The 24,420-nt window shown below is 34.5% G+C and overlaps 1 protein-coding gene across 1 annotated transcript; it reads right to left on the reverse strand.

Annotated features, from left to right (window-relative positions):
* Positions 1-14,403: 14,403 nt before the first annotated feature.
* LOC131152755 (uncharacterized) lies at positions 14,404-15,574 on the reverse strand. The gene is made up of 2 exons (XM_058104609.1): positions 15,485-15,574; positions 14,404-14,987 (listed from the first exon to the last, which is right to left on the reverse strand). The coding sequence occupies exon 2, from the start codon at positions 14,985-14,987 to the stop codon at positions 14,571-14,573; it is 417 nt and encodes a 138-aa protein (XP_057960592.1). The 5' UTR covers positions 15,485-15,574; the 3' UTR covers positions 14,404-14,570.
* Between the last annotated feature and the right edge of the window lie 8,846 nt (positions 15,575-24,420).

Raw genomic sequence — 24,420 nt, forward strand, 5'->3', positions numbered from 1 at the left:
TAATATGATATATTATCATTACTATTATCATTATTACTTTATTATTATTACTATTATTACATATTCTTAATATTTTTTTTATTTGGTGTATTTATATTTTGTATTACGTATTGTGGTATTTATTTTCATTATTAATTTTTGTGTGTATTATCCCCATGATTTTATTGCGGGGGTATGAGCCTTCGGGCATCAGGTACCTTAAGCTCTGAGAGAATATATATGTATATATTATATTAATTAATTAATTCATTTATCATGTGTATTTATAAATTCATAAAAAGGAGTAATTTAAAGACTTATTAGATTAACTTAGGGATAATTTCAAATTAATTAGCTACCGTTCGTAAGAACGAGCGCGTAGGGGGTGCTTGTACCTTCCCCTCACGTAACCGAATTCCCGAGCCTAACTCTGATAACGTAGATCCATTCTACCCTTAACGGGGTAGTAATCATGTGTTCTAACCATACTAAAAGGTTAGTAGCGACTCCGACATTCCCTATTTTTCCTTGGAAATTAAAATTAATTTTTATTTCGCCACCCTGAGGGCACACGCGCTCCCGGGACATCGCGACAGCCATGATTACACGAATTTCAGTATTATGATCATGCAGCTTTAGTATTATGATTATTCAGTTCTCAGTATTACGTATGAATTACAGTTACAGTTTATGCAGCATCATGATTATTTCAGTACTTCAGAATCATGACAAATCATATATATATATATATATATATATATGTATAAATATATTATATGATATCAGACCTTGTTGGACTTGCAACTATAGAGCACGGTATCGTTGCTACAGATGCTATGTTAATTATTTAGTGCAACCACCTATTCAGATAATACGTGGTAAGGTCGACCACCTAGGCCCTTTGAAAAGGTTAGGCTCCCCATTTAGATATGGGTTGAGGTGGGCAGGTCGACTGACAGAGTTCAGTGATTTATTCCTAGTTGGCCAATCAGGGTAAATCCAACCTACGAGTCACATAACCTTGTCATGAGGGGGGCAAGTCATGACACATATATAGCCACAGGGAATAGTTTTAGTTACTATTACATACGTACGAATTTACAGTAACAAGGACTATACTTATGTACACTAGAAGTATTTGAATTATAACCATAATACTATCATGTTAAGCAATAGGAAAAAGGGGTGGTGTATTCTATTATTTGTACTGTACTTTTGTACTCAGTTATTCATGTGTATATGAAAACAGATTTCATGATATATATAGTAGCTCATTTGCCACACACTAGAAATAGCATATTTCTCCTTACTGAGCGTTGGCTCATCCCAGTGTTGATATATTTTTCAGGTGATCCAGGTAGGCGAGCAGACCAGGCTCGCAAATAGAGGGGCTTCAGTAGTGCCCTGCCAGAGAGTGGGTATGTTTTTGGGAGTGTTTTTGTACATCCCCGTATAATTGAGGGAATTTTTGGGAAAACAGATATATGTCTATATTTTGGGGGACACGGTAGTACTCTAGTATTAGTTTTGTATTGTATATAATGGTTTATGGTTATGTTTATTCAGTTTCTGCTTCTTGCTGTTTAGGTTTATGGATGGGCTTAACTCAGTAGGGTATCAGAGCATGTAGATTTTCATAGTATATAAAAAAAAACATTAGTTAATTAAGCAGGTCGTTATAGTACTGATGTTGTGACAGTAGTAAACCCGACAAATTAAGAATTATAAAAAAAGTTAGTATACGATTTTTTAACATATATGCATACGTACCATAAGTATCAAGGATTTAATCGCAAAATTATCAAATATTAGGACACTAATGTGAAAGAAAAAACTAGAAAAAAAAAAAAAAACTCGAGAGAAGTATAATAATTTAAGTGCAGTTATAGGAAACATAGATCAGAGGAATTACTAATGAGTTCGCAAAAAGATTTAGTCATTCGGTGCATTATGGATAGTAATCTGCAATGCTGTTCACATAAAGGATGAAGTTTAATATTCATTTAACTTTCACTCATCCTTTCAAAAAAATTTTAAAATTCATTTTATCATAATTATTTTTGCACATGGTTTTATTTTGAAAAAATTTTAACAAAATTTAGGCAGCATGTCGTCTGTAAATTGGATATTTTCCCATAAAACGTGTACATGAAACCTAGTTGTTTTCAGAAAATAAATCATTTCAAGCATATAACAACCTAAATCCACTACCAGCATGCAATTCACAATATCACTATAAGAAAATCGATTTTTAGTGACAAACATATTAGTGACGAATTCAATTTCGTCACTAATAGTGCCGTATTAGTGAAAGTTTTAGTAACCGTTACTAATAAGACACTATTAGTGACGAAATTGAATTCGTCACTAATATGTTTGTCACTAAAATTGGAAAGCAAAAATATTTTTTGCTCATAAATTAACCCGGGAAAATATTAGTGACGATTTTTGGGGTATTATGAAATCATTTCATAAATATTATTATGAAAATAAATCAATTATCATGTATTTTTAACATCATTCTGTACTGTAACATTTCATACTCCTGAAAACATGCTTCATTTGTAATAAAGTCATATCGTAATACATTTCACGTAAAGTAATATTCATGCCACACATTTGTTGTATAAAGTCATACATTGTATTCTAAAAATCATAATTTCTGACACCTCATACATACATATATATATATATATATATATATATATATATATATACATTTCAACATAATAGCAGTATTTTCTCAAACGTGCATTTCCTTTGTAATATACAGATGTAATACATGCTTTCCTGAAAATAAATTTACTTATACATAATAATAATTTGCATAAAAAATAACTGCTTTAATTTATTCCCTTCCCTGACTACTGAGAAAAGTCTCTATAAATTCTGATCTCATGCCCGTAAGATTTCCTAATCAATACCCTGAAAACGAAAACTCCCAGTACTAAACTTCAATATTTTCATGTGAATATCATTTCTTATAACTATAGTAGGACCAAATTTGACATAAAAAATCTCACCTCAACTCAGGGATGATTTTCAACGGGGTTCCACCAACTATCCGCTTCAGCAGATATGCATAAAACTTCTCGAGGAGCATCGTGGTGGCTTCAGATCCTCGAAGCGGCGAAAATTTAGTCCAAAATCGAACGGAGAAGTGGAGGGAGCCGAAGGGAGAGAGAGAGAGAGAGAGAGAGAGAGAGAGAGAGAGAGAGAGAGAGAGAGAGAGAGAGAGAGAGAGAGTGAGAAATTTCTTAATTTTTACGTTTAAATCTAGATTTCTATTATTTATAGGATCAGATTCGTCAACGAGACATGTCACCTCGTCGACGAGTCCTGTAAAAAGTTCGTCGACAAACCTGCACCTTCTTTGATGAATTTCAGACTCCCCCAAAACCCTCTCTCGGTATCTTCTCGTCAACGAAACTTGACTTCGTTGATGAGGCCCTCTTATACCCTCGTCGACGAATCCCCTGTGTTCGTCGACGAGGACCAAATGATTTCCCTTCCTCTTTATTATTTAAATCCCATTATTATTCTGGTTGTCACAATAATAATAATAATAATAATAATGATAATAATAATAATAATAATAATAATAATAATATAGTAATGATAAATTTTGACCCGGAAAAAAATAGGGTGTCTACATTAGTAATAGGGTGTCTACATTCTAATTCAAAAGCAAATACAAATACAAATACATTATAAAAATTCAATTAAAATATAGAAATTTCATCTGTTCAGATAACAAAAAAATAAAAAATTCAAATTCAAATAAAAATATATTATAAAAATTAAAATTGAAAAAACAGAAATTCCATCTTTTTAGATAACAAAAAAAAAAAAATACAAAAAAATAATCAAAAGTGTTATCCGACTATAGTGCATGACATCGTGCCGATGTTGTGACTGTAGTAAACCCGACAAATTAAGAATTATAAAAAAAGTTAGTATACGATTTTTTAACATATATGCATACGTACCATAAGTATCAAGGATTTAATCGCAAAATTATCAAATATTAGGACACTAATGTGAAAGAAAAAACTAGAAAAAAAAAAAAAAAACTCGAGAGAAGTATAATAATTTAAGTGCAGTTATAGGAAACATAGATCAGAGGAATTACTAATGAGTTCGCAAAAAGATTTAGTCATTCGGTGCATTATGGATAGTAATCTGCAATGCTGTTCACATAAAGGATGAAGTTTAATATTCATTTAACTTTCACTCATCCTTTCAAAAAAATTTTAAAATTCATTTTATCATAATTATTTTTGCACATGGTTTTATTTTGAAAAAATTTTAATGAAATTTAGGCAGCATGTCGTCTTTAAATTGGATATTTTCTCATAAAACTTGTACATGAAACCTAGTTGTTTTCAGCAAATAAATCATTTCAAGCATGCAACAACCTAAATCCACTACCAACATATAATTCACAATATCACTATAAGAAAATCGGTTTTTAGTGACAAACATATTTGTAACGAATTCAATTTTGTACTAAAATCGGGAAAATAATACGCAAAAATATTTTTTGCGCATAAATTAACCCGGGAAAATATTAGTGACGATTTTTGGGGTATTATGAAATCATTTCATAAATATTATTTTGAAAATAAATCAATTATCATGTATTTTCAACATCATTCTGTACTGTAACATTTTATACTCCTGAAAACATGCTTCATTCGTAATAAAGTCATATCGTAATACATTTCACGTAAAGTAATATTCATGCTACACATTTACTGTATAAAGTCATACATTGTATTCTAAAAATCAAAATTTATGACACCTCATACATATATATATACATTTCAACATAATAGCAGTATTTTCCCAAACGTGCATTTCCTTTGTAATATACAGATGTAATACATGCTTTCCTGAAAATGAATTTACTTATACATAATAATAATTTGCATAAAAAATAACTGTTTTAGTTTATTCCCTTCCCTGACTACTGAAAAAAGTCCCTATAAATTCTGGTCTCACGCTCGTAGGATTTCCTAATCAATACCCTGAAAATGAAAACTCTCAGTACTAAACTTCAGTATTTTCATGCGAATATCATTTCCTATAACTACAGTCGGACCAAATTTGACATAAAAAGCCTCACCTCAACTCAGGGATGATTTTCAACGGGGTTCCACCAACGATTCGCTTCAGCAGATATGCATAGAACTTCTCCAGGAGCGTCGTGGTGGCTTCAGATCCTCGAACAGGCGAAAATTCAGTCCAAAATCGAAGGGAGAAGAGGAGGGAGCCAAAGGGTGAGAGAGAGAGAGAGAGAGAGAGAGAGAGAGAGAGAGAGAGAGAGAGAAATTTCTTAATTTTTACGTTTAAATTCGGATTTCTATTATTTATAGGGTTAGATTCGTCGACGAGACACGTCACCTCATCGACGAGTCCTGTAAAATGTTCGTCGACAAACCTGCACCTTCGTTGATGAATTTCAGACTCCCCCAAAACTCTCTCTCGGTATCTTCTCGTCGACACTTGGCTTCGTCGACGAGGACTTAATGATTTTCCTTCCTCTTTATTATTTAAATCTCATTATTATTCGAGTTGTCACAATAATAATAATAATAATAATAATAATAATATAGTAATGATAATAATGATAAATTTTGTCCCGAAAAAAAATAGGGTGTCTACATTAGTAATGTAATATTTATGTTATATACTTTTCAAATTCAATCTTCTTTCTTTTCTAACTATTTTATATTTGTATTATTCATATGTCTTTTGTGTCTAATAGAGTAATATAGTATAATGTATTTTATTTTATTAATTAATTTAACACATATAAGAGTTTATCATAGATAAGAACAATGAGAAGTATAAATACACACACACACACACACACACACCTAATTTTTCTATGAATGGTGGTTTAAAACAAATGTAAACTTGTTGCCCTTACCAAATAAAATAGTTACTCGAACTAAAGGATCCAAAATACTCTAAAACTCTTTCTAAGAAGGCCTAAAAGCTTTAGACATGCTAGTACGCTAATATGCATAAGGTTGTGCGTGCTTCAAAAAATTTCACAACCGTCACACCCGCCCGTTATGTAACATTTGCTATTCCTGCTTCCCGTTACACCTGTTACCATTACGTTACGCTATCCATTACCATAATCTAAAACCATACGTAGACTTGGATAGTTTCATTTGGATAGAATCCTTTGGAGCTACCATCACTTCTTAATTGATGGATCTCTTTGCCACTACAAAAAAACTGGTTTTTAGTGACGAAAGTATTAGTGACGAATTCAATTTCGTTACTAAAAGTTGGTATTAGTGACGGTTTTCAAGAGTCGTCACTAATAGTGTCAGCATTAGTGACGGTTTTAAAACCGTCACTAATACTTTCGTCACTAAAACCAGCCCGGTAAACAATTTTCGCGCGAAAATTTTTTCGGGAAAATATTAGCAACGATTCTAGAGTATTAGTGACGGATTAAATTTGTTACTAAAAATAACTTATTAGTGACGATTAACTAACCGTCACTACTAATATATATGAATAAATAAAAAAAATTAGTTGAGGGTATTAGTGACGGTTTGGGAGAACCGTCACTAATAATATGGTATTAGTGACGGTTTTGAAACTGTCACTACTAGTATTTTTATTTAAAAAAAATTAGTTAAGGGTATTAGTGACGGTTTCAAAACTGTCACTACTAGTGTTTTTATTTAAAAAATATAAAAAAAAATAGTTAAGAGTATTAGTGACGGTTTGGGAGAACTGTCACTAATAATAGGATATTAGTGACGGTTTTGAAACCGTCACTACTAGTGTTTTTATTTAAAAAAAATTATAAAAAATTAGTTAAGGGTATTAGTGACGGTTTGGGAAAATTGTCACTAATAATAGGGTATTAGTGACGTTTTAAAATTGTCACTACTAGTGTTTTTATTTAAAAAAAAAATTAATATAAGGGTATTAGTGACAGTTGTGAAACCGTCACTTCTAGTGATTTTATTTAAAAAATAAAAAAAAATTAGTTAAGGGTATTAGTGACGGTTTGAGAGAACCGTCACTAATAATGGGGTATTATAGTGACGGTTTTGAAATCGTCACTAATAGTTTTTTATTTAAATAATATTTCATAAAATTTAGTTAAGAGTATTAGTGACGGTTTGGGAGAACCGTCACTAATAATGGGGTATTAGTGACGGTTTTGAAACCGTCACTAATAGTTTTTTATTTAAAAAATATTTTAAAAAAAATTAGTTAAGAGTATTAGTGACGATTTGGGAGAACCGTCACTAATAATGCGGTATTCGTGACGGTTTTGAAACTGTCACTGATGCTCGAAATCTTAAATTTCCACCTTTTCCCCAAATTTCATTCTGCTCCTTCAGATTCCTCCCTCCTGCGGTCTCTTTTTCTTCCCAAATTTCTTCCGCTCTCTCCCTCACCTGCTCTCGCCCGCAAGCCACTCACCCGTGCCCTCCGCTTCTCTCTCAGTGGTAGCTCCGCCACCAGCTTGGCGGTCCTTCCGCTTTCCACCTCTATCTCGATCCGCGACGTCGTCTCGACCGACCGTAACCACGACGCTATGTACTCTCCGGCGAAGGAGAAGGCCGCCAACAAAGGCATTTATGTTTGTTGGTCACCTCTTCTCCTTCGCCAGTTCCGTCAAATGGTCACTGCATCCAATGCGAAGCTTTTTTTGGGTATGTGTGCTCTCTGCGTCCTCGTTCTGCTCACTTCCAAAATCAGTTCTTTTATGGGTTGGAACCCCCCCTCGATCCTTCCTCTGTCTCTTCTTCTAGGTAAATGTTTTACTTTTATTTTGTTATGTTTTTAATTTAAGCTTAAATTTTGTTTGATTTTATGTGGGTCTTGTAAATTTATGTATTGGGTGTTTTGGGTCGTTACGTTTGCAGTGCTTTCATAGTGTTTTACTTTAATGAATATCATTATTTTGCACATATTTATGAAGAAAGCATCTCCTCTCTACATCCATGGCTAAACCCGAGGAGAAGGCACAAACAGGTACGTAATCTAAACCTCAACAGCTTGCTTCGATTCGTCTCTAAACGATCTCGAGCGAAACCTTAGTTGGGTTGTTTTTGCTGCAGCGAAGGATCGGAAGGGGGACATGCCGGGCAGAGTTCTCGCAAGACGCGCCTTTGGCCATTGCCATTGGGGCTTGCATGCTCAATTCGCTGGTTTTCCCCATTCCTTCTAGTCCGGACGGTGATGGTGACTTCGTGATGGATTCACTGCTCAATTAGCTGGTGAGCTCAGTTCTTGTTTTTAGCTTGTTTCAGAACAGTTACTTTTGGAAGTTCATTGCTCAGTTTTTAGAAATGTTTTATGTTGCTCACTGCAAATTTGTTTCTTTTTCGAATGTGATCACTCTAAATTCTAAGTCATTACAGCTTTAGTCTGCGAGTTCTGAAGGTTGGAATTTCAGTCTAATAATCAGACTCACACATGAATTGCAACGATTTAATCATTCTAAATAAAAAAAATTTGAGTAGTGACTGGCGTAGAACATTTAAAAAAAATTCAATGATCAACTTAGCATTAACTTTTTTTTTCTTCTGCTCTCTTCCTAGTAGAGCTAGGTATTTGCGTGGCTGGACACTGGTAAAAGGCGCTATTTGAGGTCTAATTCTTCACTTATTATGCCTTTGATTTTGAATGTGCTATATTTCACTTGGTGCAGATAGCTCCCAACGAAAGAAAATGGCTTTATATCTGTTCTTGAATTTTAAGTTGTTTTTCTGTACATTTCATTTCTGCTGAGTTTGAAGATTTTGTTTCCACATAGGACCCATGCTTGTAGATTCAATTCCAAATCAATTTATATAGTGCAGTTGAAGTTTGGGCCTTTATTTCAATCTCTTCCACCTCCATGATCATAATTCTATTTGTTCAAGTGGAACCCAAGTAATAAGTTTGTCCTATAGTGTTTCAGCTGATGTAATTTGGACATCTTATTTTAACAACACACTCTCAATTCGGATTTATGTCTCCTCTCTGTAATGCACTTGTGGATGTTATCTGCAAAGTACCAATGGCTGGGAAGGATTAAATGGAAGTACCATATCATCAGAGTTAGATTTAACGTCATTATATTTATTTAGTCACTTGGACTGAGATTATGACACATTAGTAAGGGGTCGTCGGTTAGTTGAGGTTGTAGAAGGGGAGGGATAGGCCAAGAATATCTTGGGCTGAGATATTAAAGATTTGACAAAAGGAAATTTCTTTAACTTGTGTGAAATGGCTGGAGAGGATTTCATGTAACTGACCCCAACTACTGGCTTAATGCAGTGTGTAATTTACCTGCCACTTTACATTAGTAATTCATGTTGTCGTACTGTTAATCTATTGCAGGTCTTGAGCATATTTTTTTTTTCTTCCTTTTTGTTGATTTTCAGAACTTGTAGCCATTTTTTCTGTTGCTGCTTATTAAGCTTGTTTGCTTAGTGACTTGCCATCAGTATGACTTCTTTAGAAGTTTTCAACCTCCTGGAAGCACCATTATTTTCAAGTTCCTAGATGATTCCATGAAGTTAACCTCTGTAATACATTCATTTTTTGGGCCTTAACACACCTACACAATTCATCCTCTCTCGCTCCCCACCCGCTAGTGTTGGCATTCGTTCTCTGCAGGGTAGGAATGCCATGCAAATCGAGATGGCTTGTATTTGAAGAAGCACTGGACATTTATTTTTTCATGGTTGCTATTGTATAGTTGAAGATCCTGGCATGTGCATCTAGTAGTTAATTGAAGCATTTCCCAGCAATCCTGGATAATCTGAAATGAATTTATTTTATTACGTACATTTATATATTTGGAGGTTGGGGGGGGGGTTGTCAGGGGGAGTAGTTAATGGCTGTGATAAATTAACAAAGCTTGGAATTGATTGTTTTACCTTCTGATTCTTTTAATGCATCTTCTGTATCATTGGCTATAGATTGTAAATTGAGTCTTATTGTTCGAGAACTTCCTGTATTTTGAACATGGGTGTGGCTTGGCTGCAATTTCAGTGCTTGTCAAACTCTTAGGACAGAAAAATTTTCTGGTTTTTAGAACTTTAATACATTGAAGGGTCTTCTTTGTAGTTCTATAATCCACTGGGTGTTGTCGAGCACCGCAATAAGCTTGCCGGATTGAGATAATCCAAAAAATAGTGCTGCTCGTTGAATTGATGAAAAGCATCACAACATTTATCTCTTAATTTTAAGGTCCATGAATACTGATCAACACAACAATAAATCAATATTATTTTTATTTTAGTAATTACATATAGGGGGAATAATTGTAGAGTTACGAGCCTACATAATAGAAGGTCGAACGAGTTTTAAAATAGTTCGTTGATTTACTTTTTGTCGCATAATTCATGTCATGAATATATGACTGTTACTATCCTTTTATTTTCTTACATGGATGACTTACGAGCCGTTAATCTAACTATTTTCAATTTTTGTATAGAATGGTTACGTAAATAATTGGTGAAACTATCAAACCGTCAAATATTTGTTTATTATTGGCTTCTTGGGAAAAGCAAGCTAGACTTTCTCTGATCAACTTGCATTTTTTGAAACACAAAAAACAAAAACAGTAGATTATATATATATAACACAAAAATGACTTTCCCTGTGGCCACATTCATTGCATTGGTAAAGCTATTGGGTTATTGTTTTACCCAGAAACAAAAGAATAGAAATAAATAAATAAACAAGAAATACTTACAAGTAATGAAAATTTTGAAAACTCCTATGATTGGAAATCCATGAATCTGAGAAAAAGAACCAAATCCATAATATTGTCAATATCTCGTATCCAACAAGTTTTTTTTTTTAAATCAAAGTTAGAAATAGAATAGTTACTCAATTCACTTTTTTTTTTTATGATAATTGACAAGAGAATGAGCGAATCAAGTTGTTTTTCTTTTTATCGAGTCTCTTAATTTTAAATCCTTTTTTTTTTTGTGTGGGTGGTTAAACAAAACTTGGGAATCGGCTGCAAGTAATATTAGATCGAGCTTGTCTTATATAGAAAAATTATATATTATGTCATAAAGTTCGAACTTCAGTTGAATAGATGATTTAACTTCTGAACTGCATGTTTGGATTGATATATCTTGTGAACTACATGCTGGTAGTGGACATTAGGACTGCATGCTTAATTGGAACGCCACCTGCATGACTGATGTAGTGATGTGTATTGCCTGCTGGTAGATACTTTAAGGTTGTTGCATGTCTTAATCTAAATGACATTTGTATGATACAAAAATATTGTGAATTGCATGCTTTTGTGACTTGCAGGTTTGGGAAATGTTCTATTTGTAGATGACATGCTGTCGAAAATTTGTTGAAAATTTTAGGGAAAGGAAAGAAAAATTCAAAAGAGACCAATTTTGAACTATGTGATATAATTTTTCTTTGATTTCTTGCTTGCTTGGTGGTTATGCCAATTTTGGTTGGAGTCTATTATTTATGTTTGAAGGTTTAAGTTTAATTTATGTGCAATAAAAAATTAATTGTTAATTACCAAAAAAAGAGATTACAAGTAATATAGGGTCCATCAGAATGGATGGAACACTAGAGTAAGTTGCATTGTTTCCCCTAGCAAGTCTGTAGAAATTTGTTTCCTATTTTGCTTGTTTGTTCCTTCCTCCCACTCATTTTAGAGTAGCTAATGGCAGTAAGGTTTGATTTTAAGAGGATGCTTGGCTTGGTTACAGTTGTTGGAGTAGATGATGCTTCATCTTCTTAAGATTTCCACTCTTCACAATGCACGTATCATCTCTTTCTTTTCTTTGGAGAGGAGCTCTCTTTCTTAGGATTTTCATTTTATAGTGAATCTCATACCAACTGTGTTTATTCTATGAAATTTGTTGTTTATGGGATAAACCACTATATTCTGATATATGTGTTTTATGGGATGCATGAACATGTTACATTATTTAATGTTTATTATTATATAAAACTCCTATGTACTCGCAAAATTCATTACTAGTTGGATTATTGTGAACTGTGTAAACACCTAAGTTTGGAGCACATCTCTATGGAAAATGTCATATTTATAGGAGAAATGCTACCAAAATTTTTGAAAAAGTGTATACTAATTTTTTTAACTTTCTTAATATGTAGGGTTTGCAACTGTGACAACGTTAGGACGATGTCATGCACTACGGATGCAGCTTTTCATTTTTTTTGTTATCTAAACAGATGAAATGTGTATTTGAATTTGAATAATGTATTTGTATTTAAATTTGAATTTGTATAATATATTTGTATTTGAATTTGAATTTGTATAATATATTTGTATTTACTTGAATTAGAATTGTGTACAATTTATGAATTTTATTTCAATTATGGTTTAATGTTATGTATAATAAAATGTAATTTAATTACATATTTTTACAGGAATTAATAATTGGAAAAAAAATTAAATTCACTAATAATTGTCTAATTTAAGTATTTGTGACGGTTTCAAAATCGTCACTAATACTATGGCTTTAGTGACGGTTTTAAAATCGTCACTAAATCCATAAGTAATGGTTCTACAGAGTAATAGTGACTGTTCTAAAACTGTCACTAATAATAGAGCAATAGTGACAGTTTTAGAACCGTCACTAATAATAGAGCATTAGTGATAGTTTTAAAATCGTCACTAATAACAGAGCATTAGTGACGATTTTAAAACCGTCACTAATAATAGAGCATTAGTGACGGTTTTAAAACTGTCATTAATAATGGAGCAATAGTGACGATTTTTAAAACCGTCACTAATACTATGGCTTTAGTGACGATTTTTGGTGGATCCTGTGTAGAATCTATAGTGACGGGCTTAGGTTTTTAGTGACGGTTTTAATCCGTCATTAATACTTTATTATTAGTGACGGTTTGAAAAATTCGTCACTAATAAGTATTAGTAACGGCAGGTATAGCGACTAATTGAAAACCGTTACTAATACTCAGAAAACTGTCACTAATACTAGTAGTGACGGTATTGTGAGCATTAGTGACGATTTAAAACTGTCACTAATAACCTTATTTTTTGTAGTGTGCCCACAACAAAAGTGATTGTCTTAAACTCAGTATGCTCTATGGTTGCCACACTCCGCGTGGATCCTCCACATCAGTTGGTCATGTTGTTAAACCTCCAAGTGTTCGATGAATTGTTTAAGTTAAGGGGTTGTCCTGATTCAGCACATCTATAACCAAATGCCCATCTGTAGAAATATGAAATACACATATAATCTTGTCAATGATGTCATTTGTATTTCACAAATTATGTATATGTGTGCTTGTATAGACATACATACATATAAAATATAGAAAATTTATATGTATGTGTATTTAAAATTCCTTTAGAATGAAGCTCTTATCGGTGTGTAGCACTTAATGTTTTCCTTGGCGTGTTTGCATGCACTTAAAAGGATTTCTTCTCTCTCCCTTTTAAAGGTCTGCTGGATGATAGACTTGATGCACTTGTGAAGTTTATCCCATATTGGAAAAAGGGAGTATTTGATGGGTGCTTATATACATGGTGTACCCCAAGACCCAATAGGCTTAACCTTTTGGGTCAAGTTGGTATTCACCCATATGTACCTATGGACTCTTCCGGTGCTAACAAGTGATATCAGAGCCAACAGTTCACGACTCTAGGTATAAGAGTGAGTGACCAAGGCTAAGAAAGATTATCTAAGCTGTCAAGATGAATCCAAATTGGGTCAAGACGTGGGAGGTAGGATTGGTTTGGAGGCGCCATTTGGAATACAATCTGAGACATGTAAGACAGACCACTTGAGCAAACTATTGGAGAATTTGCCCCGTAAGGGAGAAGATGACTTCCGTTCAAGGGGAAGCAGTTGAAAGTTTGTCCCACACTGGAAAAAAAATGAGTATTTGATGTATGCGTATATATATGGTGTAGCCCAAGATCCAATAGGCTTAAACTTTTGGATCAAGTTGGTGTTCACCCATGTGTATCAAGCCCACCTATGGACTCCTCCAATGCTAACACTTAGGACTAGGAATAAATGACTTATTAGATTTATAGCTCCATAGTGAAAACTCTAATGCTAGTACTACAAACAATTAAATATCCTATTACAACATTAACATAATCACAAAATTGCACAAAAATTCCTTTGAAAATCAATCAAACATTCACAACAATAGAATGCCTCCGTGTGAAGTTATGGCGGGGAGGTATTTTTTGCCCTTTGTTTAATATGGATTTAATTGTTTTTTTTATGTCTTTTTGCTTACATAAATTTTTTTAATTCACAAGTGTCCCTCCTTTTAATGGGGCGAGGAGGGAAGCCAACAATATATACATTGCGTCAATAAAGTTAACATAAGTGTTTTTTTTTTAATAATTTTTTCTCTTTCTTTCTGCTAAGCTAAAATTGAAATACACAAAATAAATGGAAATAAGCATAGTTCCTCTTTTCCTTTTATTATATATAATAGCATAATGCCTCCAAGCAGAACATTTCCACATGTTTTTCTGCCTCAAGCTTTATTACACACTTAATTAATTGTCAGGCTGAAACTGCAAATTAAAACTGGATTAATGGTCATGAAATACCATACTATGAAGCCACGTTATAGGGCTCCCATTTGAGGTTTTGCTCATTAACGTCCAGATACCATCCCTGTTGCTGCCTCCCATCCAACGTGAGAGCATGGTTTGAGGAATAAAACCAAATCACAGTGTCTTGAAAAATAAAGTTAAAGCGCGTATAATTCCTTGTTATGCCCCATGTTGCGCTTAACGTACTCGACGTAGTCTTATATGTAACATCAATGGTCAATCTCCAAGAACCAGCATCGTAGACTTGGATATTTACATTTGGATAGTCTGATGAGAAGTACCAAGAATTGCTTTGATACCCAGTCACTCTATCAATTGTGTTGGTCACGTTGTTCAACCTCCAATTGTTCGATGAATTATTTAAGTTAAGGGGTTTTCCTGAGAGATTCAACACATCGTACAACCAAATGCCCATCTGCAGAAATATGAAATATACATATAATTTTGTCAATGATCTCGTTTGTAGTTCAAGAATTATGTGTCTATGTGCGTGTGTATACTCACAAACATACATATGAATATAGAAAATTTTTAAGTAAATATGCATATTTGAAATACCTTCGAAATGGAGCTCTGACCGATCCGTAACACTTATTATTATTATGCTAGTCACGTGGGCATACACTGTATTTTCAAGATAATATTATTAAAGGACAAAGAAGAGGTATAATGATTTTTAAAAAATTGTAAATCAAATTATTTAGTTAAATTGAAAACTCATAAGGTCGAGGCAATTTTAAGAAGAATAAGAAAAGAGAATAGAAGTTTAAAACCAATCCACGTTGTTGTTAATAGTATGAAAATTGCTTGCAATCACACGCTCATAACAACTAGACAAAATTTAATTCCTGAATATTAATAATAGGCGTGAAGCCCATGAAGTATTAACTATTAAATATAAAGCATTGATACCTCAACGAGCAATAGACTGGGTCGTCTGCACGCGGCGGCGTTCTTCCTTTGCTCCGGTGCTGTTCGGTTCTTCCTCTTCTCAATTGTCTGTCCAGGGTGTTCTCTCTTTTATAGATGGGATCATATGTGTCGCGTGAAATGCATGTGCGATCCATTTGGAGCAAAGCTTGTCGTACTCTCCTTGGCTGGACATTTTATCCTTGGTTAGGTGAGAGGGAAAATCAATGGTCCCAGCTTTTGGAATGCCACACGTGTTGAATTTAATATTTCACTGAATTTAATATTTTATCAATTTGAATAACTCAACTATGAAATTAGTATAAATTTTGTTATATCATGCGCATAATTACGGGTCAAAAATTTGAACTTTGCTTTAGAACAACAATTTAAAAAAATAATGATAAATTCTAGAACAAATGGTCACCTGCTTCATCTTTAAAACATGGAGATAGGTTAAATACCTTTAGACACATATAAATCACTGGAATGGTCAATAGATTGATTGTTATTTATTTTAATCATTTTAAATGCTTTCAGACACATTATAATTTTTTTACCAAACATTCAATGCCATATTTTCTTTTTAACAATTTCTTTTTCACAGTTGGAACAAACATTTTTAAAACAATATCAAGAAACTCTTTTTCATCAACTCCTTTTTAATTTTTAAAAAGTCATAGGGAGAGGAGAACCAAATCAAGCCTAAGGAATCAATAGTCATGGTAGAGTCAAGTTTGAGAATATATATGATGATGTGAGGGAAGGTACTAAAACATCATCCTACACACCATTTTGATGTATGGTTAAAATTAGACAATGATAATTGCAAGTTCGATTAAAACGACATGCAATTAGTACACCTTATTCGAATTCACGAACCTCTTTAATATTAAGTCTCTCGCCACTATTTGGAATTCCATTCAAGCATACAAGGTTCATCTCACATCAAGTATGTAGACATCCCATTTTTTCTAAGGCTTTATATAGCTAAATTCAGATTAATTTTAGTGCCCTTTTTGGTCATTTTCTAAGTGTAATTTCTCATTCAAATTCAAATTTGCATATGGTTTCGCCCATTAATACAATGAACATGAGAAAATACATGGAAAATGAAAATAAAAAAAATGAATAAATGAAAATGAAAAATTGAATACACGGAACATGGAAAAAATAGAAAAAGCAAAAGTAGAAAAAATAAAATAAATGATCCTATAGGCCAATTCCTCCACGCTTGCATCAGTGCGCGCACAAACACACGAGAGAGTTTTAATTAATAAAATTAGAATAAAATCAACCAATTAGTTTTAAAATGGATGGACTAATTCAAATTAATTGATTAATTAAACTTCATATTTGATTGGACAAATTCAAATTAATTGATCAATTAGACTTAAAAATTCAAATTAATTTATCAATTGGATTTTATATTTGATTGATCCATTTAGTTTGATTTGTTTAATCAAATTTCATTGGAAGTGCTTCTCTTGGCATATGAATAGAGATTTTCAAAAGAGTGGAGGAGAGGCAAATTAGAGAGATAACAATTGGAGAAATAGTGATATAAAAAAAGAATTGCTAACAAAAAAAAGAGGAGAGAAATTGGAAATAAGATCTAGTTATTGCTAGCTAATCAGGGCGGATGTACGGCCACAATCCCTCCTTCACTCAGACGGAGATACTCGTTACAACACTCCTTATAGGCGGAGATGCCTCTCCAAGCGAAAACCCTTGTTTGACACGATTCAAACCCAAACCGTAAAATAGAAGAAGAATATAAAGGTGGTGTACAACAAATGCTCCTTCAAGCTGATAAGTACAATGCTTTCAAAGAATATGAATGAAGTTTAATAGAGTTGAAATGTTTTTCTCAAATAGACTTTTGAAATAATAAGAATGAGAAAACCTTGATATGAGAAATGAGTATAAATCGTTATATCACCGTTTGAGCATAAAATATATTTTATGTTTGAAAAATATAGCTATTTTCCGATCGTTGGGGCGAATCCCGAGAGATCCGTTCGATTAAGTCACTATTAAATCAATAAATAAATAATTTACAAATACTTTTCACTTGTGTTTCATATTTACTTATTTAATATATTTTTTTATTGTACAGTATAATATAAGAGTAAGGGAATCTTATCTGTCCCTTATCTGTCCAATTGATTAGCGGTCCCCCACTCCCCAGTCATGTCTGCTTCCAACTCACCATCACATGGAACCCACAATGGGTCATCTTATCTCATCTCCCTGTTTGATCTTATCTGTTCATCCTTCATTGCCAGCCGTACGCCCAATTGATTACGATCCACCAGAACCTCGCCCCACCATGTGCGCCATGCTATGTCGCTGACACGCGGTTCAACGTGCTCTTTAAATGATTGACGACTCCAATCGTTTGAAATTGTATTATTGTTTGCGTGAATAAATTAATTCTTTTGTTTAAAACATATTTTTTTTATGTTTTGTTTGCAAGCCAGTTGTACATTAGATTTGGTTGTAATTTTATATTATTTTTTCAAATTTAGTTCCCCTTTATTCACAACCTCAATGTGAATGCATGTAGGGGTGAGCAAACGGTCGGTTCGGTTAAATTCGGGTAATTAACCGAATTAACCGAAAAATTCGGTTAATATAAACCATTAACCGAACCGACCGAATTGGCGAAGGACACCGAACCGACCCCGACCGAATTGCCCATTCGGGTAATTCGGTTAACCGATTTTAACCGAAATTATTTAAAATTAATTGTTAAAAATATAATACAATTATAAATTTTTTTTAAAACCAAATCCAACTTAATTAAATACCTTATTTATTAATTTTACTAATGAAAATAATATTTTACCAAAGAACAAAGAATCCAAATAGGTTAATTAAACTCTTTAATGCACTTACATAAGCAAAATTTATAGTCATAAATTATATTTAAAATCTAATTAATTAGTAATTCGGTTAATTCGGTTAACCGAAATTTTTTTTACCCTTAACCGAACCGAAACCGATTAACCGAAATTTTGTATAATTATAACCGAACTGACCGAACCGGGATTTTTACCCGAACCGAACCGACCAATTTCGGACGGTTAATTCGGTTAATTCGGTTTTCACCGAATTTTGCTCACCCCTAAATGCATGTTTAGACCAGACAAAATTTGGGATAGGTAAAATAGCCAAGCAAAAACACTCCACAGTTCCAACTTACCCGCATATAAATTACAAAAGATAAGGTTATTAAAGACGGTTTCAAATTATCACTAATAATACTCAAAATATCACTAATATTGATTAGTGACGGCTTTATCAGTATTAGTAACGGTAGGAAATTAGTCGCTAAATCTGCGGTTACTAGTATTTATTAGTAACAAATTTGAAAATCGTCACTAAAAGTGCAGTATTAGTGACGTTTCTATGCCGTCACTAAAAGGTTAAGACTGTCACTATAAAATCGACATTTTCTCAACTCAAATTTGTCACTAAAGGTCAAATATTAGTGATAGTTTAATAATCGTCACTAATATGACGTTATTAGTGACGGTTAATAAACCTCCACTAATATTATACTTTTATTGACGGTTATTAAAACTGTCACTAATAATATCCTATTAGTAATTATTGTAAAACCGTTACTAATATTTGAACTTTGGTGACGAATTTGAGTCGAGAACATGTCGATTTTATAGTGACGGTCTTAGTCTTTTAGTGACGGTTTAAAAATTGTCACTAATATTTCATTCTACTATTATTAGTAATGGTTTTTCAAACTGTCACTAATACTTTGAAATAATTATTTTTTGAAAAAAAAAAAAGTTCTTGTAAAAACCTGTAATTACTTTTTAATATACTTAAAATTAAACTAGAATTACTAAAACATTCATAAATTATTCAAAACTAAAATACAAATTATTCAAAATTCAAATACATACAAATACAAATGGAAATTAAAAAATTAAAAATAATTCTATTTGACTAAAATTCAAACTATATTGGCCCGTTGACTCGATTCAGACCAATTGAACTGGTCTAACCTATCCCAAATCGCCCAATTCATATCTTTAATTCAAAAATGGATTTTTACTTTATTTTTAATTTTTAAAAATTGGGAAAATAGTATACAAAACAAGAAAAATTAGAGAAAAAATAAAAGAAGTAAATAAATAAAGTTATTTGAGTCATTTTGACTCATGTAGCAAAAATAAATGGAAAAAAAACCAAAAATAGAAAAAATGGATTCTCAGAGAATTGAAGAAAAATGTTGAAATTATTTTATAAAATTCTTTAAAAAATTTTACAAAACCTGGGAGTGTTTTAAAGACTTTTTTTACTCAAATTTGATGAATTTATTTCATTGTTATTTGTATATATTCTATTTTTTATGTGTGCATCCTAATGATTAAACAAAGGGTAAGGATGTGTTTCAAACCTCAACTATATTAATTCTGAGGGGATTTATGTAATAAAATTCCCTTCTTTAGTGGTCTTATAAATTCCTAAATCACACTTTATTTTATATTTTTTACAAGTTCTAATATTTATTTTGTAAGAACCCGAACCGTAATATAGGGAATTAATTAATTAAGAGAGGGGTGAAATTGGTAATTGAGCAACCTTCGTCGACGAAGCCAGAGTTCGTCAACGAAGTCTTTCAAGCTCTCAGAGATGAAGTGAGGAGTCTTGTCGACGAGGAGAAGCCAAAGGGTTTCGGAAAAATCAGAAATCTCAAGCTCGTCGACGACGCCATCATCTCGTCGACGAGATGTCTTAAGGGCTCGTCAACGAGGACGTCATTCGTTGACGAGAAGTAGCCGGGTCAAAGGGCTATAAATAGCTATTTTTATTATTTCTCAGCTAAGAAATCATAAAATTTTTCTTTATCTCTCTAGAAACTCAACCTACTCTCTATCTCTCTAGATTTCTGCATCATACGTTACGGGAATCACTAATTCGACGTTACCACGAGGATCAGGGAGGGATTCTCTACAAGTTCTACGAATCATATTGTTGTTTCGGGTATTCTCGGGTTTTGGCTCGAAATCAAAGTAAGACTCGGTTTTCAATTCTGATCCAGTAGTTGTGTAGAGAGTAGGTTTGTAAGTATATTCTGTATTGGGGTATGTAGGTTTTGGAACTCGGTTTGCTGTTTAGGGGCCTTGGAGTTCAGGATTAGAGGAATTGTGTTTATGTCAGTTATTTTTCAAATCAGACTTGGTGGAAATGTGATCCACGGTCTTGTGCGCGTTTTGGTTACTCATTTGGGGAAATCTAACGGGTAAAATTATAGGTTTTTCATATTACATTTTTGGAAAAAGGAGGCGGTGGGCCGTATCGTTGGTTTTGTTAGAAAATCATAAATATATTGTGATATATATATATATTGTGTTATATGGATGGTCGTGCCTTGACTTGTTTAGACTGTTCATATTTGGAAAATCATGATTTATAGATTATCAAATGGGAGTGGTTTGTTTAGTTATATGAGCATGCATGAGTTGTGTTTTGGTGAAATAGGAACGGGGTTCGAAATTGTTCCAAATTTTTGAAATCCAGCTTTTGCCAAAGAGTGCACAATACCACTAGATCGGCCGGCTTATGAGCCAAAGGATGTGTGAACACCATATCTACACCGATTCAACGCTGTGGGCTGATGCTATGCCAGGTTACCGGGGGAACCAATGTTTGCCGAAGGGTGTGAAATATCACCAGACTGCCGGCGTTTGCCGAAGGGTGTGAGATATCACTAGATTACCGATTTTTATCGAAAGGTGTGAAATACCACCAGATAGTCCAGCTTCAAGCCGAAGGGTGTGACGACACCAGATTATATTGCTTGTTTTGTGAAAATACTGGAACTGATTATACTGTTTTGGCTGTTGACTATGCATATTAGTATGTCATGGTAACACTCATATGCCACACATCGATATGACTTGATTCTTCCTTACTAAAAGGTGTCTCACCCCTGTTATACGTACATATTTTTCAGGTCCTTTGAGTAACCGGAACTAGCGTCCTGATGTTGGGAGTGTAGTGGTTGGCGTACTGCGAGTAGTACTTGGGTAAGTACTAGGACTGTACTAGGTGGTCTTTTGGTGGTTTTGGCTGACACCCGAGGTTTGTGTTATATTTTGTGGAGTTGACTCCTTTGTATTGACTATGGTATGGTACAGATTGTGTATAGAAAGACTTATCTTCCGCTGTGCTTTTATTGTGTATATGAATGAGTATAGAGTGCCTGGGAATCCTACGAGGTCAGACCCTCATTCATTGTACTGTATGTTGATTTTGTATGATACAGGGATAGGTTAGGTTACTTTTTCACCCTCGGGTCCAATTATTGGGTTCGGGGCGTGATAGCGTGGTATCAGAGCTAACCAGTTTGTTGGGTCTTGTAGACTTGGTTAGGCATAGCTATGTGTACATACCAGAGCATAGAAGGTTAGATACGAGTAGAGTTGGTTAAGGATTGTTTTATTGCTAGACCGGGATTCGTTGGCGGTATTCTGTGTTTTTCCTGGAATGACGATTTCAATTAAATCACGACAAACCTTTGATGAATTTCGTGTTGGTGTGATAGGACGTACCTGGAACTGACAGGTGGTAGTTAACATGATTAGTGTTAGATAATTGTGTTAACTATACATGTTATGGAAGTATTAATAAGATTCCTATTGTGTTTTCAGAATGGAGTCCAAAGATAATAACTTGGAGAGTAACTTCGAGGAGACAACGAGTGATGAGTCTTCTTCTGTGCCCTGAGGGTTGACGAGGCAGGTCCTACGGGAGATCGGGCGGAGTGTTAAGAGACGCGAACACTCTCCTACATTTGTGGGGTGCACCATTGGGAGGTTCACATGCATGCATCCTCCGGGGTTCTCACGAGGACTCGATCCGCTGATAGCAAAGGACTGGGTGGAGAAGATTGAGAGGATCTTAGAGGTCCTACATTGCACGGATAAACAAAGAGTTCTCTACGCTACCTTCCAGTTGTTAGGGGAGGCAGGGCGTTGGTGGATTGTAGTGAATCTGTTGGAGAAGCAGAGAGCCGGTTCTATGGAGATGACTTGGAGCTGTTTCAAGGAGGTGTTCTTTGATAGATACTTCCTGGCTTCTATACGTGACGCTAAGGCAGATGAGTTTTTTGCTCTGACTTAGGGAAGTATGTCGGTGCAGAGGTACGCTGCTCAATATATAGAGCTATCCTGGTTTGCACCATGCTTGATCTCGAACAAGTACAAGAAGACTCAAAGGTTCAAGAAAGGCTTGAGAAAGGACATCTGCAGATTAGTGGGTATGCTTCAGATCCGTGAGTTCTCGGTTTTGGTGGATAAAGCCACTGTGATTGAGACTGGTATCCGAGAAGACGAGGTGGATCAGGAGTCGAAGAAAATGCTAGTACCTTCTGGTTCTCTGTCTGGATCTCATTAGGGATGGTGGAAGAAGAGGAATAGGGGCTCGGGCTACCATCAAAATACCGAGCGCTAGGGTTCTCAAGCAGATCAGTTACGTGATCCCTGTGTCAGGTGCCACAGGTGGCATGACGGTGCATGCTAGCCATTTAGTGGTAAATGTTACAATTATGGCCAATCAGGTCACATGGCTCGGGATTTTCACGCGCTAAAGAGGGGTACCTAGCTTGTGTGAAGGAATCGCCGTAGAATGAATTGAGACTCGAGGATATTTGGGTTGTCAGTGAGTTCTCAGATGTGTTTCTAGATGATTTACCCAGTTTACCTCCGGATCGTGAGGTGGAGTTTGTGATAGAATTGCTACCTGGCAAAGCACCGATCTCTAAAGTTCCGTACCGAATGGCTCCAGCAAAACTTCAGGAGTTGAAGGAGCAGTTACAGGAATTACTAGACAAGGGTTTCATTCGACCTAGTGTTTCGCCCTGGGGTGCTCCAGTACTGTTTGTGGAGAAGAAGGACGGGTCGATGCGTATGTGCATTAATTATCGTGAGATTAACAAGATAACCGTGAAGAATCACTATCCTTTGTCATGTATAGATGATCTCTTCGACTAGCTATAGGGGACTCAGATCTTTTCGAAGATTGACCTACGATCAGGATATCATCAGGTGAGGGTTCGATCTAAGGACGTGGCAAAGACTGCTTTCTGAACTAGATATGGCCATTACGAGTTCTTAGTCATGCCTTTTAGGTTGACGAATGCTCCGGCGGTGTTCATGGATCTTATGAACAGGGTTTTCCATGAGTACCTGGACCGGTTCGTAGTGGTGTTCATTGATGACATTCTGGTATACTCGAGGAGTGCGGAAGAGCATGAGAAGCATCTGAGGTTAGTATTACAGGTCCTGCGGGAGAATAAGTTGTATGCTAAACTGAAGAAGTGTGAATTCTAGTTGAATCAAGTTGCATTCTTAGGCCATGTAGTGACTGGTGATGGTATATCGGTTGATCTTAGAAAGATCGAAACTGTGGTTGACTGAGTGAGGCCAAAGAGTGTGCAGGAGGTTCGGAGTTTTCTAGGACCGACGGGTTATTATCGTCAATTTGTGAAAGGATTCTCTAAATCGTCTAGACCTCTGAATCGACTGACCAGGAATGGTGTAAAGTTTGAATGGACTAGTGATTGCGAGCAGTGTTTTCAAGAGTTAAAGCATCGGCTAGTTACTGCTCCAGTGTTAACCATTCCTTTTGGGGACGGTGGTTTTGTGATTTATAGCGACTCGTCTCTGAAAGGTTTGGGTTGCATGCTTATAGAGCAAGGTAAGATAATAGCTTATGCTTCTCAGCAATTGATAGATTATGAGAAGAATTACCCTACGCATAATCTAGAATTGGCTGCTATTGTATATGCGCCGAAGATCTGGAGACACTATTTATATGGTGTGCAATGCGAGATTTTCACTGATCATAAAAGCCTCAGGTACTTCTTCACGTAGAAAGAGTTGAACTTAAGGCAGAGATGGTGGCTT

This window comes from Malania oleifera, chromosome 4 (genome assembly GCF_029873635.1).
Source record: "Malania oleifera isolate guangnan ecotype guangnan chromosome 4, ASM2987363v1, whole genome shotgun sequence".
NCBI lineage: Eukaryota > Viridiplantae > Streptophyta > Magnoliopsida > Santalales > Ximeniaceae > Malania > Malania oleifera.